General features: G+C 46.1%; 1 protein-coding gene across 1 annotated transcript in view; it reads right to left on the bottom strand.

Moving 5' to 3' along the window:
• PHYH (phytanoyl-CoA 2-hydroxylase) overlaps positions 1-5,504 on the bottom strand; it is a 46,696-nt gene extending 41,192 nt beyond the window's left edge. The window contains exons 1-2 of the mRNA XM_088468774.1: positions 5,193-5,504; positions 103-158 (exon numbers count right to left, since the gene is read on the bottom strand). Coding sequence (XP_088324900.1) covers positions 103-158; positions 5,193-5,261 — 125 coding nt within the window. The 5' untranslated portion in view covers positions 5,262-5,504. The remainder of the gene's footprint in view (positions 1-102; positions 159-5,192) is intronic.
• Between the last annotated feature and the right edge of the window lie 9,269 nt (positions 5,505-14,773).

Raw genomic sequence — 14,773 nt, forward strand, 5'->3', positions numbered from 1 at the left:
ACAGTGACAATAGAGGATTGCCCAAATACGATAAAAAATGGGGCATGATGCATCCATACTGAAATACTAGAAATAGAAAAGTATAATCAGAAAAAAAATTACCGGAAGTTTGGGGAGTGACTGGCAGTTGATATCTGGCCTGACACAGGGACTGCAGTCTGAAACTTTATGTAAGGTAAATATAATGCATTCTCTTTTAAAAAAAAAAAAAAAAAAAAAAAAGTGAAAAAATTGTGTGTAAACATGGTTATAAAAAAATATGGTGTTTGTTATATGTTTGAACGTTTAATTCCTCTTTTCATTAAAGTGAATTTTTCATAGAATGTAAATGCCACGAATACAAACCGGTATTAATGTACTAACCTTTTATACATGAGATACAAACACAATGACATAACGATTTAAACATTGGTGAAGACTTTATATGAATCTCTTTTTATAGTATATTCGCTACAGGGTATGGGAATAGACATTATGGGTCGATTCAATTCCCTGTGGCACTTACCGCACACATGTAACCCCCCGGGGTTAAGTGCCCATGGCTATTCAATTACAGCCCGCTGCCTGCACTTAATGCTGATTTATGTTCACACCCTCCTGAGGAGCAAACAGAATTCTGGGGTAAGTAGGGCTGCCTGCATCTGCCCGCAAGTGGTTAAACCATTGCTCGGGCACATAAACCGGAATCTATGGGTTATCGTGCAAGAAATCAAGCTGCTGATTGAACAGCTCCAGGTGTTACACCATTAAGTCCCACAGCTAATTGAATTCCCCCACGTCTAGCACTCATACACTATGTTATACAAATGTTGTTAACAACTTATTAAAAGTGAAGAAAAATTAATGAAATACATAAAACCTGTACGCATCTGTTCTTATAATGTGTAAAGGCACCAGTGGTCGCGCTACGTTTATTCGGCAGAGCAAAAATACCCCCATTAATAAGGAGTATTTTTTATCCGAGTATCCGCGGTGTATAACATTATTAATGTTGACATGTGTGTATGTATATAACATAGGGCGGGAAGTATCAATAATACCGCTTTTCCACCAAAAACCCGGGTACAACCTGGGTTTTCAGACATGTTTCCAACCCAGGTCAGACACCATTTACACAGCACCATCGTTCTGGGTTATTCCCAGCTTAGCCCCATTCACACTGACCCTGGGTCTGCCCTGCTAAACTTGTGAGGTAATAAAAAGTGGGAGGTGACTGCTCCACAACCACCAATCAGCTCCTTTCAGGCATGACCCAGGTCGGATAACCCGGGTTGCGCCGTTTACACTGCACCATTACCCAGGTCTATCCTGGGTCCAACCCTGGTAGCTACCTGGGTTGGATTGTCGGGTCACTTGACCCGGGTTATTTTGCAGGGACCCTTTTACACTGAGCTGTGACCCGGGTAGACCCAGCAATCAGCCAGGTTTTTGCTCTGGTGTAAAAGGGGTATAAATAAAATGCGGTCACATCTATGACAACTGCCGTTTGTCCCTGCATCCTATCTTGCTAGTGACATACTATTATGGTGTGACTTTTTGTATTTTTTTTCTGGACTTGACTTTCATCTTTAGTCTCACCTTGAAATGGAATTACTGTGTCTGAAAAGGTTTCCAGGGAACTCTGGCTGTGTGGAATCATTGTTTTGGCAGTCCCAGTAAACCTTGCGGCTAATTGGATTCCCCCCTATTGCAGCTAAGTATCATAGTGGTTAGCATTACTACTTCACAGCACTGAGGTCTGGTTTTGTTTCCCACCAAGACCCTATTCATGTGGAGTTTGTATGTTCTCCCCATGTTTGCATGAGTTTCCTCACACAATACAAAACATACTGGTAGGTTAATTGGATTCTGACATAAATAATTAACCCTAAAGTGCTTGCATGTGGTAGAGAATACAGATTGTAAGCACCTCTGATGCAGGGACTGATGTGAATGACCAAATATTCTCTGTAAAGCAGAATATGTATGCACCATATAAATAACTGGTAAGAAATAGTGATACAGCCTCACACATGACACGTCATATATGGTTCCACCATGGGTGGGCATATAATGGAGCAAATCTAGCAGCAAGGTATTAGCAGGGAAGTGAAGTGCATACAATTTATACCAGTGGTTCCCAAACTGGGTGCCGCGGGGGACTTGCAGGGGTGCCACGGGTTGGTGGTCAAGGACCATATTAAATTATTTATGGTCAACGTGAGAGGCAAAACTAGAGCTGGTGGCTGCCAAATATAATGTAGGTGGACACACAGAAGCACAATCCTGTCAACCACCACATAACTGGACCTAAAAATTACAGGTAAGCACAATTAATTGAATAACTACTTGTGAATTTCTCAATAATAGAAACGTTTAGGGTAGGGGTGCCATGAACAAAATGCTGATACTTTAGGGTGTACTGATTCAAAAATGTTTTGGAACCCCTGGTTTATACAATATTTTGTAATTCTGTTGCTTAGTAAATATGTCCCATAGTCTTGTTTATATATCTAATAACGCTTACAATAACAATTTGCCTTTTATTTTGAACAATTAACAAAAAAAATAGAAATGTGAATATATTCTGGCTCACACTTAGAATCTTTATTTTAAAAACTGAACACCTTGGGGTAAATTTACTAAAGTGGGTTTTTAAGAAGTAGAAATGTTGCCCACAGCAACCAATCAGATTCGAGCTATTATCTTCTAGAAGGTGCTAGTTACATGTTAAATAGAATCTGATTGGTTGCTATGGGCAACATCTCCACTTCTAAAAACGCTCACTTTAGTAAATATACCCCCTTGTCTAAATTACTTGAGATTAGAAAAGACATAGCAGCTACAAAACCTGCATGTGACAAATCACGCTATAGGTTATCAAGACTATAAATCAAGCACTGGAGAAAACAAACATTTTCCTTTGCTATTCAAAGTGCAAAAGTGCATTCAGCGACTAAAGTTCGTATTGTTCACCGGTAGTCAACTCAGCCTGACTGAATCTTTCATAAGGATAACTGATCACAATTGAGAAAGCACTGTCAGCTTTTCAGGACTTTAAATGCAGCTTGTAGTATTAAAGGCTCATTATACACAAGCTTTAATTGCATTCATGTTCTGTCCAGAGCCAATATAATAACTACCACCCCAGCACCCCCAGAAACACTTTCAGCTGCGCTGCCTGCCAACTGTTTGAAAAAAAAAAAAAAAAAAAGGAATAAAGTAGATAACATCCATGGTTACTTAAATAGTCTACACCCTGACAGTAATCAGGTTTTCATGGATTACTGATGATCAACCTGATCTGAGACCAGAAGCAAACTTCTCAGTACAGGGGCAAAAACGACCAACTAGCAGATATTAATGGGCAACTGAACGATAACGACGAAATTATCGTTCAGTCATTCATTAATCGTGTACTATAATGTCGGAAACTACCAGCGACTCATGCTCCCGCTGGTCGTTTCCAACATCAATCATCGGCTGAACATGGCGGTCAATCTGCCGGTAACGACAGATTGACTATGTTCAGGGATGACGGAGGGTGCCTGCACTGAATGACTAATCATTCAGTGTAGGCACTGCAGGGGATGGGGAACGAGGGTACGATGCTGTAATCGTACTGTCGTTCCACTATCTATTAGTGGATGTGTGGCATCAGACTTCGGCATTGGGGTGGAAGAGATATGTTATAAGAGCAGCTTAATGTTTGCTCTAGGCATGGCTGTGAGACACTTGCAGTATTCATCCCTGCACTTATCTCTAGTGTAGTGGTCGACAACATTTTGCTATCATCAGTGTGACGGCTAAAATCTAGTTATGCTCAGTGTGCCAGTTCTACATTCGTATTATATACAGCCGTGCCCAAAAGTTTTGAGAATGACACAAGTATTGATTTTTACAAAGTTTGCTGCTTCAGTGTATTTAGACCTTTATGTCAGATGTTACTATGGTATACTGAAGTAATATTACAAGCATTTCATAAGTGTCAGAGGCTTTTATTGACAATTACATTAAGTTTATGCAAAGAGACAATATTTGCAGTGTTGACCCTTCTTTTTCAAGACCTCTGCAATTCGCCCTGGCATGCTGTCAATCAACTTCTGGGCCACATACTGACTGATGGGCCAACAGTAAAGCATCCTGAGACCATTCATGTGTGGTCTCAGTCAGTATGTGGCCCAGAATTTGATTGACAGCATGCCAGGGCGAATGGCAGAGGTCTTGAAAAAGAAGGGTCAACACTGCAAATATTGTCTCTTTGCATAAACTTAATGTAATTGTCAATAAAAGCCTCTGACACTTATGAAATGCTTGTAATATTACTTCAGTATACCATAGTAACATCTGACAAACAGGTCTAAACACTGAAGCAGCAAACTTTGTGAAAACCAAAACTTGTGTCATTCTCAAAACTTTTGGCCTCAGCTGTATGCACATTGTTTTTGGCATGAAATCACAAATGATTGCTAGCAAGGCCTTTTATTTATTAAACGGTATGCTTTGTTAGGGTTGGGTACAGGATCCCGACGGTCAGGATGCCGACACACTTCAGTAAGTATTAGAACCCTTACCCTATGGGGTGCACTGCAACTATACTTGTGCACCTCATAGCCATTGCCACTCATTGAATACCTGGTGTGACTATTACAAAAGCAAGAGACAGAGGCATGTGACATACATACTGCATGTGACATACACACTACATGTGACATACATACTACAGATGAAAATAATGTCCAGGAGCACAAACAAATGCACCCAAGCACATCATGCATGTTACCGTCTACAACTGTGTACTACCAACCCCATTAAGGATGTGGGTCATACAGTATAAGGTCATGGTATGATCCTTAGACAGCAAGAAGAGTTTGTAACCAAGTAAATATTCATTTATAAAAGTAAGAATAAAAATACATTTGATTTATAGGGAAATATTAATTTGCTCAATTCTGAAAAGCGAGGTCATTTTCAGGGGTGAATCTTTAATACCTGGAACATTCACTGTATAATAGGGACAATAAGTGTGTGACATATCCCATAAGAAATATCTGTGTACTGATCATGTGCATTATGTAACATAAAAGTAATCATTGACCACATGAAGTTCTCATCACAGCATAGAATTGTAGGATATAGTAAATGTGCTCGTGTAAAGGTGATAATGTGATTGTCAGTGTGTTGATCTTCTCTATAACATGTAAAAAGGATACGAGGTGCCGCTGGAGGACAGAGAGGCGGCCACTTCCTCCAGGGGCGATGCTGGGGCTCCAGGCCTGCATGTTACTAAGTAGCAGGATCTCGGCAGCTGTCTCGCACACCCGCTCAGCTAGAGCTCGCAGAAGCAGAAAGGCCCAGGTACCCGAGCTCCGGCTGCCTCCCGCAGTACGTACTACTGTACACCACCTCCTAACAGGACAGGATCTCTCTCTTCTGCAGCTGCTCTACTGTGTGCTCCGCCCCGACTACAGTGTGTGCCCAGGAGAGGGCCGGCCAGCCTCGGTAATATGATGACGTTAGACGAGACGGTCAGGGTTATGCATCAGGAAACACCCATCCAACATGCTATCATCAGAGATTATAGAATAGGTTAGAGATATTCGTGTAAGCACACATGACGTGCTCATGAACACGGTGCTTATGACGAGGCTGAAGTTAGCAGCTTATTTGTTTCTTATTCACTTCTTATTCAAGCTCCAGCTTCTTATTCACATCTTATTAATTTTCCAGTTTCTTATTCAGAGATTGTTATATTAAAACGTAATATAGATCACTAAACTAACACTGTATAAAGAAAGAATTGTGTCCTTTACACAGTTTTCAATTGTTATTTTCCTGGCACAACAAGGATTTTGGCATGAATAGGGCAGTAAAGCTGGCACAGGCAGGGCCGGTTCTATGGCTACGCGTGGTACGCTGCCGCGTAAAGCGCCACATAGTGAAGATTTATTAGAGGCTTACCGCGGTGCAGACTGTGTCTCTATGACACAGCTGCACCACGCGCGTAGCGCTGACCGGACGGAGTTCGGTCAGCGCTACACAGTGCCAAACACACAGCTGCCGATGGTGGCAGCTGTGTGTTTGTTTCAGCAGCTGATGAGAGTCTGTCAGACTCTCATCGGCTGCTGCTGCTCCCACTGCCATCTTCCGGCTCCCGCAGTGGGAAATGGGAGAGACGCCAAAAAATCTACTCGCTTAGCAAAAAATTTGGGCTAGGGCCAGCCCTGGGCACAGGCACCACATTTTGTCATTTTGAATAAGAAGCTGTAGTTGTGCAGGGGTTAACTAGCTTCGGTCATCAAATGTTACACTTGAAACCCACAGAGGGTGGTCACATACATATTACCCACTTGCCATTTGCCTTGACCAACAAGGATTTTGGCATGAATAGGGCAGTAAAGCGGGCACAGGCACCAAATTTGTTAATTTTGAATAAGAAGCTGTAGTTGTGCAGGGGTTAACAAGCTTTGGTCATCAAATTTTACATTTGAAACCCACAGAGGGTGGTCTGGTGCATATGACCCACTTGCCACGACCAACAAGGATTTTGGCATGAATAGGACAGTAATGTGGGCATTTTGAATAACTACCTGTAGTTTTACAAGAGTTAAGTAGCCTTGGTCAACAAATTTGACAATTGGGGTCTTTCCCTAAATTAGTAAAAGCCCCACACTTCTGAGCATGGTCTGGTATTGGAATACATGATTCAAAATCGGTGTGGGGTTCACCTTTCATTTCAATAACCAGCACTAGGCTGGTTATAGTGAGAAAGGGGAGTAACACTATAGCAGGGAAACACACTTAGCGTGGTCTATCGGAAAGCTGGTACACCGGCAGTGGTGTACACCGCAGTGAGTGCGGTCAGCACTACGCATTTATTCAGGTCTGGGGCTAGGCTTCCCTGCGCCCAGCCCCGTCCTGTGCTGCAAAGCCGCTCCCCTTCTCTCTCCCTGAGCGCTTCCCTAATAGCGCCAGGTGAAGGGTGGGAGGCGGGCTCAGGCTAGCCCATAGAGCCGCCAGTGCATTTACAGCAGCCAATGAGAGTCAGACAGACTCTCATTGGCTGCTGCTGTGCCCACTGCAAGAGCCGGGCTGGAGCTCACTCATGAGCTCCGGCTCCTGCAGTGGGTTATGGGAGAGACGTCATGACGTCTCTCCCATAATGCAGAGCGCGTCAGCCCGGGAGGACTGCAGTGATGCTAACGGCGGCAGGAGGTGGAGCAGGGGTTTAGGTAAGTAGTATTTATTTTTTTTTTACTCGTGTGTTTGTCTATTGGGGGCACTGCATCGGGGGGGAGGTGACCTCTACTAGGGACTACTACTAACGGGGGGGAGGGAAATACTACTGAGACTAGGGACTACTACTAACAGGGGGTGCGAATTACTACTGGGGGCACTGCACAGGGGGGACTCTACTGGGGACTACTACTGGGGGCACTGCTTCGAGGGGGGACCACTACTGGGGGCACTGCATCGGGGGACCACTACTTGGGGACACTGCATGGGGGGGAGGACTACTACTGGGGGGACCACTACTGGGGGCACTGAATAGGGAGGACCACTACAGGGGCACTGTATAAGGGGCACTGGATAGGGGGATCACTACTGGGGGGACTGCAGTGGTGCAGACAGCGGTGGGAGGTGGAGCCAGAGCCGGGGTTCAGGTAAGTAGTATTTTTTTTTTTTTTTTACTCGTATGTTTGTCTATTGGGGGCACTGCATCGGGGGGGAGGTGACCTCTACTAGGGACTACTACTAACGGGGGAGGGAACTACTACTGGGTCTAGGGACTACTACTAAAGGGGGGAGGGGACTACTACTGGGGGCACTGCACCGGGGGCCTCTACTGGGGGGGACTACTACTGGGGGCACTGCATCAGGGGGGGACACCACTACTGGGGGCACTGCATCGGGGGACCAATACTTGGAGGCACTGCATGGGGGGGGGATACTACTGGGGGGAACACTACTGGGGGCACTGAATAGGGAGGACCACTACAGGGACACTGTATAAGGGGCACTGGAAAGGGGGGATCACTACTGAGGGCCTGCATAAGGGGGACCACTACTGGGGGCACTGTATAAGGGGCATTACTGGGGGCACTGTATAGGGGGGACCACTACATGGGGCACTGCATAACTGGGATCACTACTGGGGGCCTGCATAAGGGAGACACTACTGGGGGCCTACATAAGGGGGGCCACTACTGGGGGCACTGTATAAGGGGAACTTATGGGGGGCTGCATAACGGAGACACTACTGGGGGCCTACATAAGGGGGACCACTACTGGGGGCACTGTATAAGGGGAACTAATGGGGGGCTGCATAAGGGGGACCACTACTAAGGGTACTGTATAAGGGGCACTAAAGAGGGCCTGCGTAAGAGGGATTACTGGGGACATTGCATACTGGGGGTACTGTATAAGGGGCACTACTAGGGGCCTGCATAAGGGGGACCACTACTGGGGGCACTGCATAGGGGGGACTGTATAAGGGGCACTGCATTAAAGTGCATATGGAATGGAAAGGAATGTTCAGAGTGATGAGATAGGGATGTGTGTCATGTTGACACGCCCCATTTTTAAGTGTCCACACCCATTTTTCGGCGCACGCACATATATTTGTATTGGGCTCCATATACTCTAGTTACGCCACTGCCAGTGCTGTGACCAAGTGCTTGATCGCAGCGCCTTAGTCCTGCAGTCCGGAGAGATGTATCCCCATAAGTGTCTGGTGCTGGGACAGTATGTCTGTTTTCAGTGCCGGTCAAGGACAAGCAGTGGCTGACATGTGGCGCCGGCTGCTAGCTGAGTGCAGCTCATGGACCGCCGGGCATTGAAGAGGGGTGACAATTTGAATTTGAGCCATTCACAGTGGTGACAATTTTGACAATCTGAGCCAATCACGGCGCGCACCGTCAGCCAATAGAAAGCGGCCACAGTGAGCCAATCGTTGTAAGCCGCGTCATGGCTGGCTACGCCCGTGGCGTCTATCGTCAGATGTCTCTGGGTGGCACAGTCAATTTGGCGGAAGTGGGTGAAGAGCTCCAGCGGCCGTGGAAGAGTCCAGAAGACACCAGGCTCAAAAGAGAAGAGCTCCAGCGGCTGCAGAAGATGCCAGGCTCAATAGAGAAGAGCTCCGGCGGCGCCGCTGCTGGCTAGAATGGGCCAGCGACAGAAGAATGCGACTGAGAACTGGAGAGTACTGCAGTGGTTGGGAAGTAAAAGAGTGAATGAAGCTCCTCACTGCAGCCTCTCCCACCGGACAGGTAGACTTTGAGGCCTTACCATCATTAACCCCTCCCTAGACCACCAGGTTGTCAGGCAGTAGGCATGTACGGGTCATCAGGCCTTAGGCCTGTTCACAAATAGGCGGGCATTAGGCTCATGCTCCTAAGGCTATAATTGACCCTGGGCAATAGGCCCAGGTCACATAAATAAGCAAGGTGCCAAACACCCTAGTTATGCCCCTGGACCTTGGTCACTGCTACCTGGGTGAAGATTGCTGTGGTAGTGGGAGTATGCCAGCTCAAGGTGAAGACTACAGAAAGCACAGAGATCGTGGGAGTCGGCCCACCTCGGATGAAGAACACATAATTGTGGATGAACTAGGCTTAGTTCAGCCGAAGACTATTGGACTGGTAAGTCTAATTGCATTGTATTTTCATTCAATTGCATGCTATTTTAATTGCATTAGGCCCGTGGCCACTGTAGGCGTTAAGCTCTAATCAGCAGGGACAGCCTTTGTTAGGCGGACAATAAGCCTGAGCCAGAGAGGGCACTAGTCCCACAAGATATAAGGGGCATTAGGTTCTATAGGGTTCATTTGGGATTCACATCATTAACCCATTGTTAGGTGGGCAATAGGCCCTACATAGTGTCATTGATCCCCTAGAAGGCAGGTACTAGACCTGAGGCAGCAGAAGATCATTAAGCCCTGTAGTACTGTTGTTCTGATTTTATAAGAATATATTGTGGTTTGTAACCTTGTTACCTTGTCATTTCAGCTACTGCAATTAGGCCTCCATTAAAAGGTAGGCTGTAGTAAGGTACCTGCTTGTGATTATTGTAATGCTTTATAACTGCATTATTCAATTGTCTTGTAACAATTATTACATTATTGGTGTAGATGCATTGTTGGGGAGCATAGAAGTAGCATGGTGATATGAAGTGCACTAAATCCAGCCTGTATTGCTGTTGGCAGGGTGCTGGTGTATGTACAGATGTGCCCAGCTAGATTGTTGCTCCATACGCTATGTAGCGCGCCACGCAAGGCGCCCCACACACCACACCATGAGTCGTGCCATAATGTAGCATAGCGTAGCGCTGGAAAAAAGTCATAACGTGTAATACAACTTTTTGTCCACCAGGTGTCACTTTTCCTAAACTACACAGCGCATACGTCTGATTCCAATGCATGTTCTGTATCACCGCCCGATGATTGGCTGACAGAAGCGGCGATTCGGTACACTATACAGTAGTACAGCGTTTTCCACATGGAATCAGGAATGTATAATAAAGCTATAGAAGAATGTCTAATAAAGTTTGAAATCATTAAGCTCTGTATTACACACTGACTGTGCAGTTGAAATTGCACACTTGCACCAATGTAAGTACTGTCGGCACTGTCCCAGACTTAGACATTGTAGTGATTTCATTACTTTAGGAACTACTGTAGTAATGGGATGAGGCATGTGGCCTAGGGGGGCTAATGCCTAAACTCACTGCTTCTCCCATCTTCTTGTCCTGTGGTTAGAGACCTTGAAAATATAGATTTTTTTTTTTTAATTTTCACTTATTCAGTATTCAATACATTATCCACAACTTCCCACCACGTGGCATTTCTATGCTACTTTATGCCACTGCGTGCTCAAGAAAGGGTTGTATGGCGCTCCAATACAGTAACCACGTAGCACAAAGCTAGTCGAGCTACAGTATGGCGTTTCGAGTCTATTTCTACTGCACATGCCCAGTGTGTCGGGAGTCAAACACAGCGAAAGTGGGATGTCTGTATTACAGTACATACTTTAAAGCGCAAACTTGCGTCAATGTCGGCGCTGTCCCAGACTAGGACACTATAGTGATTTCTCATGACCAGTAACTGGTAGTGGGCTCCGTTTGAGAGAGAGGTCTCTGCATTACAAACTGACTGTGGGTTTAAAGCGCAAACTTGCGTCAATGTCTGCACGGTTGGCGCTGTGATGGCTGTCAGCCAGCTCCAAGGGGTTACAAATGGGATCTCTGGTGCATGCCCAGTGGAGGGGTTGCAATGGGACTTCTGGCACATGCCCAATGTAGCCAAGCCTTACAGTACGCCATTTAGTGCTACAGTATGCCATGGCGTATGGAAGATCACAGCACTGCGCATGCCCAGTGGGTCAGGAGTCAAACGCAGCAAAAGTGGGATGTCTGTATTACAGTACATACTTTAGAGTGCAAACTTGTGTCAATGTCGGCACTGTCCCAGACTATAGTTACTTCTCATGACCAGTAACTGGTAGTGGGCTCTGTTTGAGAGAGAGGTCTCTGCATTACAAACTGACTGTGCATTTAAAGTGCATACTTGCATCAATGTCTGCATGGTTGGCGCTGTGGTGGCTTGTCAGCCAGCTTCTAGGGGTTACAAATTGGATCTCTGGCGCATGCCCCCAAATCTGACAGCACTTTTCGCCTGTTTGCGTTTCACCGGGTCCCGTTTTCGCATCCTTTGGAATTGAATAGGTAGAATAGCAGGGGCACGCCCGATAAGTTTTCGTGACCAAAACACGCGATGTAGAAGGAAAGTAGATTCCGCCTACGAAATTATCGCGGCTAATTGAATACGGCCCTAAGAGTGACAGGTAAGCACAATTTACTTCACTTTACTCATACTTGCCAACTCTCCCTGATTATCAGTGAGACTTCCTGAAATAGTAGCAATCTCCCTGACTCCCTGAATAATCTAGCAATCTCCCTGATTGCATCTTAAGGCGCACATCCACATGCCGACTAGGGAAAGACAGTACGATTACAACATCGTAAATGTACCGTCGTTCCCCATCCCCTGCAGTGCCTACACTGAACGATCAGTTGTTCAGTGTAGGCACCCTCCATCTTCCCCTAACATGGTCAATCTGTTGTTATCGGTAGGTGATGATTGATGTCAGAAACAACCAGCGGGAGAGTGCATCGCTGGTCGTTTCCGACAATTGCATACCCGATTTGTGCCCGATTAATGAGCAATTGAACGATAATGATGTTATCATTCAATCGCTCTGTTTAATCAGGTAGTGGATACCCGCCTTTACTCCCATTATGAAGCTGTTCTATTTAAGAAAAAACAAACAGAGATATATACATTTAAATGGAATCATTAGTACCATTTCCCTGCATTGGTTATAAGGCACAATGATCTGTATGGCTACATGCATTTTCTGAAAAGTATCAGTGTGTTTTCATTAACATGTAGATCTTACTAACTGCTTTGGGGCTCATTTACATTTGGATGTAAATCAATTTTATGACACACCTCTCAGATGTAGCAGTACACTTTACCGCCGCACTCATAGGTGTTGCTTTCACAATCTCCCTGAAATGCTTTTTCAAAAGTAGGCAAGTATGACTTTACTACATTTCTGAATTTCTCAATAACAAACTTTTGGCTTAGGGGTGCCATGAAAACAATGCTGATACTCTAGGGCGCAGTGGTTCAATAAAGTTTGGGAATCACTGACTTAGGGATATTTACAGAGCCAAAAATAGGAAGTGATTAGGTACAGCTGAATACATACATTTCTTGACATGAAGACATTATGGGGGAAATTCATGTAGGAGTGATGTTCTCGCTCCCTGCGAGTGTGCAGCTATATAGCGCACTTACGGTACCTCTGTCTTTACGGACTTTTGTTTGCAGCCCCATAAGTTCCTTGTTGGCATTTAAACACTGCCGCAACAGCAATTCACCCCCTCTCACGTGCGGGGGGAGTTCATTGAATTCTCCCCTACATGTATAACAAAACAAATGATACAAACACTTTCCACAATACTGGATATTTGATATTATTACACATTACACTTGGTATCTGGATAGATGGTCAACAGTAACAATGGCAACACCACCATGTGTACATGATTCAACATGTCGACAGGCATTATATTGTCATCATCAGGTTCACAATGTCGAGATCTGAAATGTTGCTATGTAATATGCCTAAATAAGGGGCGTTTCAAGAGAGGAGGGGGCCAGTGTGCAGTCTGATGCCCTCTCCTCTCTCTCCGACGGCCAGCAGCGCACTGAGCGCAGCGCCTCAGCAGTATACTCTGTGCCCAGAGTCTACATCACATGCGCAGGTTTTCCCGATGTTTTCCATACTGCACATGCACAAAACGCCAGGAAAAAGGCCAAGACGGACAATTTCCAGGCGGTTTTTAAAGTGCTGACATCTGTGCTGACGTGGGACTCTGGAGTGGTAAGTATAATATGGGTGGAGGGTGTGGGTGGGGCCTCCTTAGACCCAGAACACAATGCTGGAGTCTCTGCTACTGCCGAAACCAGGTAAGTGACCACTGGGCCACTAGGTTGACATGACATCTGTATAGACATTCTCATGGTACAGTGTGCTATCCACAGAGAGCTGTGCCTGCCTACTACTCAAAGAACATTCTGGCTAATTATGTTTTAGCGGCTGAGGTCCACACCATAATTCATCAACTTCCAGACAGTGCAGATGTGCTCTGGAGTACTCACCACTGGGGCCTAGCATCAGGGCTGCCGTCGGGGGGGGAACTGTCCGGAATGGAGTCCTGGGCCGACCACTCGGGGGCCTGCCTGGCGTCTGCTGCCCACCCGCTACTACCCACGCAGTGAAAGGCCCGGAGGGTGGGACCCGGCCGCTCCTACCAGTATGCTGCAGGCCTGCAACGGCCTGCGAATGTGTCCACAGCTTTCCCCCGGCCGGGTCTCCCCTCCTCCCCTCGCTGCACTATACAGTGAGTGAGTCAGTGACTCGTTTTGAGTCACTTCTCACCCAGCCGCGCCACCCTTCTGCCACTGAAGCAGGCGCGGCATGACATCATGCCGCACAGCTGAATGAGAGGAGCAACAGCGGGCGGGTAGTGTGAGGAGCCAGCGTCCGGAGCATAGAGGCTGAGACAGAAAGAGGAGTGAGATAGGCAAGGTGTGTGTATATATATATATATATATATATATACATATACACACACATATATATACATACATATACATATATACACACATACATACACACACACTCAGAATAATAATGGCAGCACATCAGGAACAAACTGGAGACTGAAGATAGTTCTGGCAGTGCAACACACTGGATATAGTGAAGCCAAACTCTGAACACTGTAGACTGGAGCTAGCAAGCAGGTAACAGCAGGAGTTGTACTGACAATGAGTACTGACCAGGGAGAGACTTACGTATATAGGGCGCCCTAGCTGCGGAGAGGTCCCTGGAGTTATGTGCAGGCAATCTGGTCCAGATAGCAGCACCCATATCCTGGTGTCTCCGGCTCCACATGAAGAAAACAAACAGACTCCGGATTTGGTATTGCTTGGAACACGTCCTGACTACCACAGAGAGGGATGTGCCCCCATCAGGGCTGCCACCAGAAATCATGGGGCGATGGACTGACAAAATAGGCAGGGCGCCCCTTGTGTTTCTGCAACTCTGGCCCTGCAGTGTCTCCCTCCCCAACACCCCTTCTGTCCCCTACAGCCTACAGACATTTACCTTCTGCGTCTTCTGGCTGCTCCTCTTCATGCTGTGGCTGGTTCCTCTGTCAATGGTAC

This window comes from Taudactylus pleione, unplaced genomic scaffold (assembly GCF_031769625.1).
Source record: "Taudactylus pleione unplaced genomic scaffold, aTauple2 ptg000086l, whole genome shotgun sequence".
NCBI lineage: Eukaryota > Metazoa > Chordata > Amphibia > Anura > Myobatrachidae > Taudactylus > Taudactylus pleione.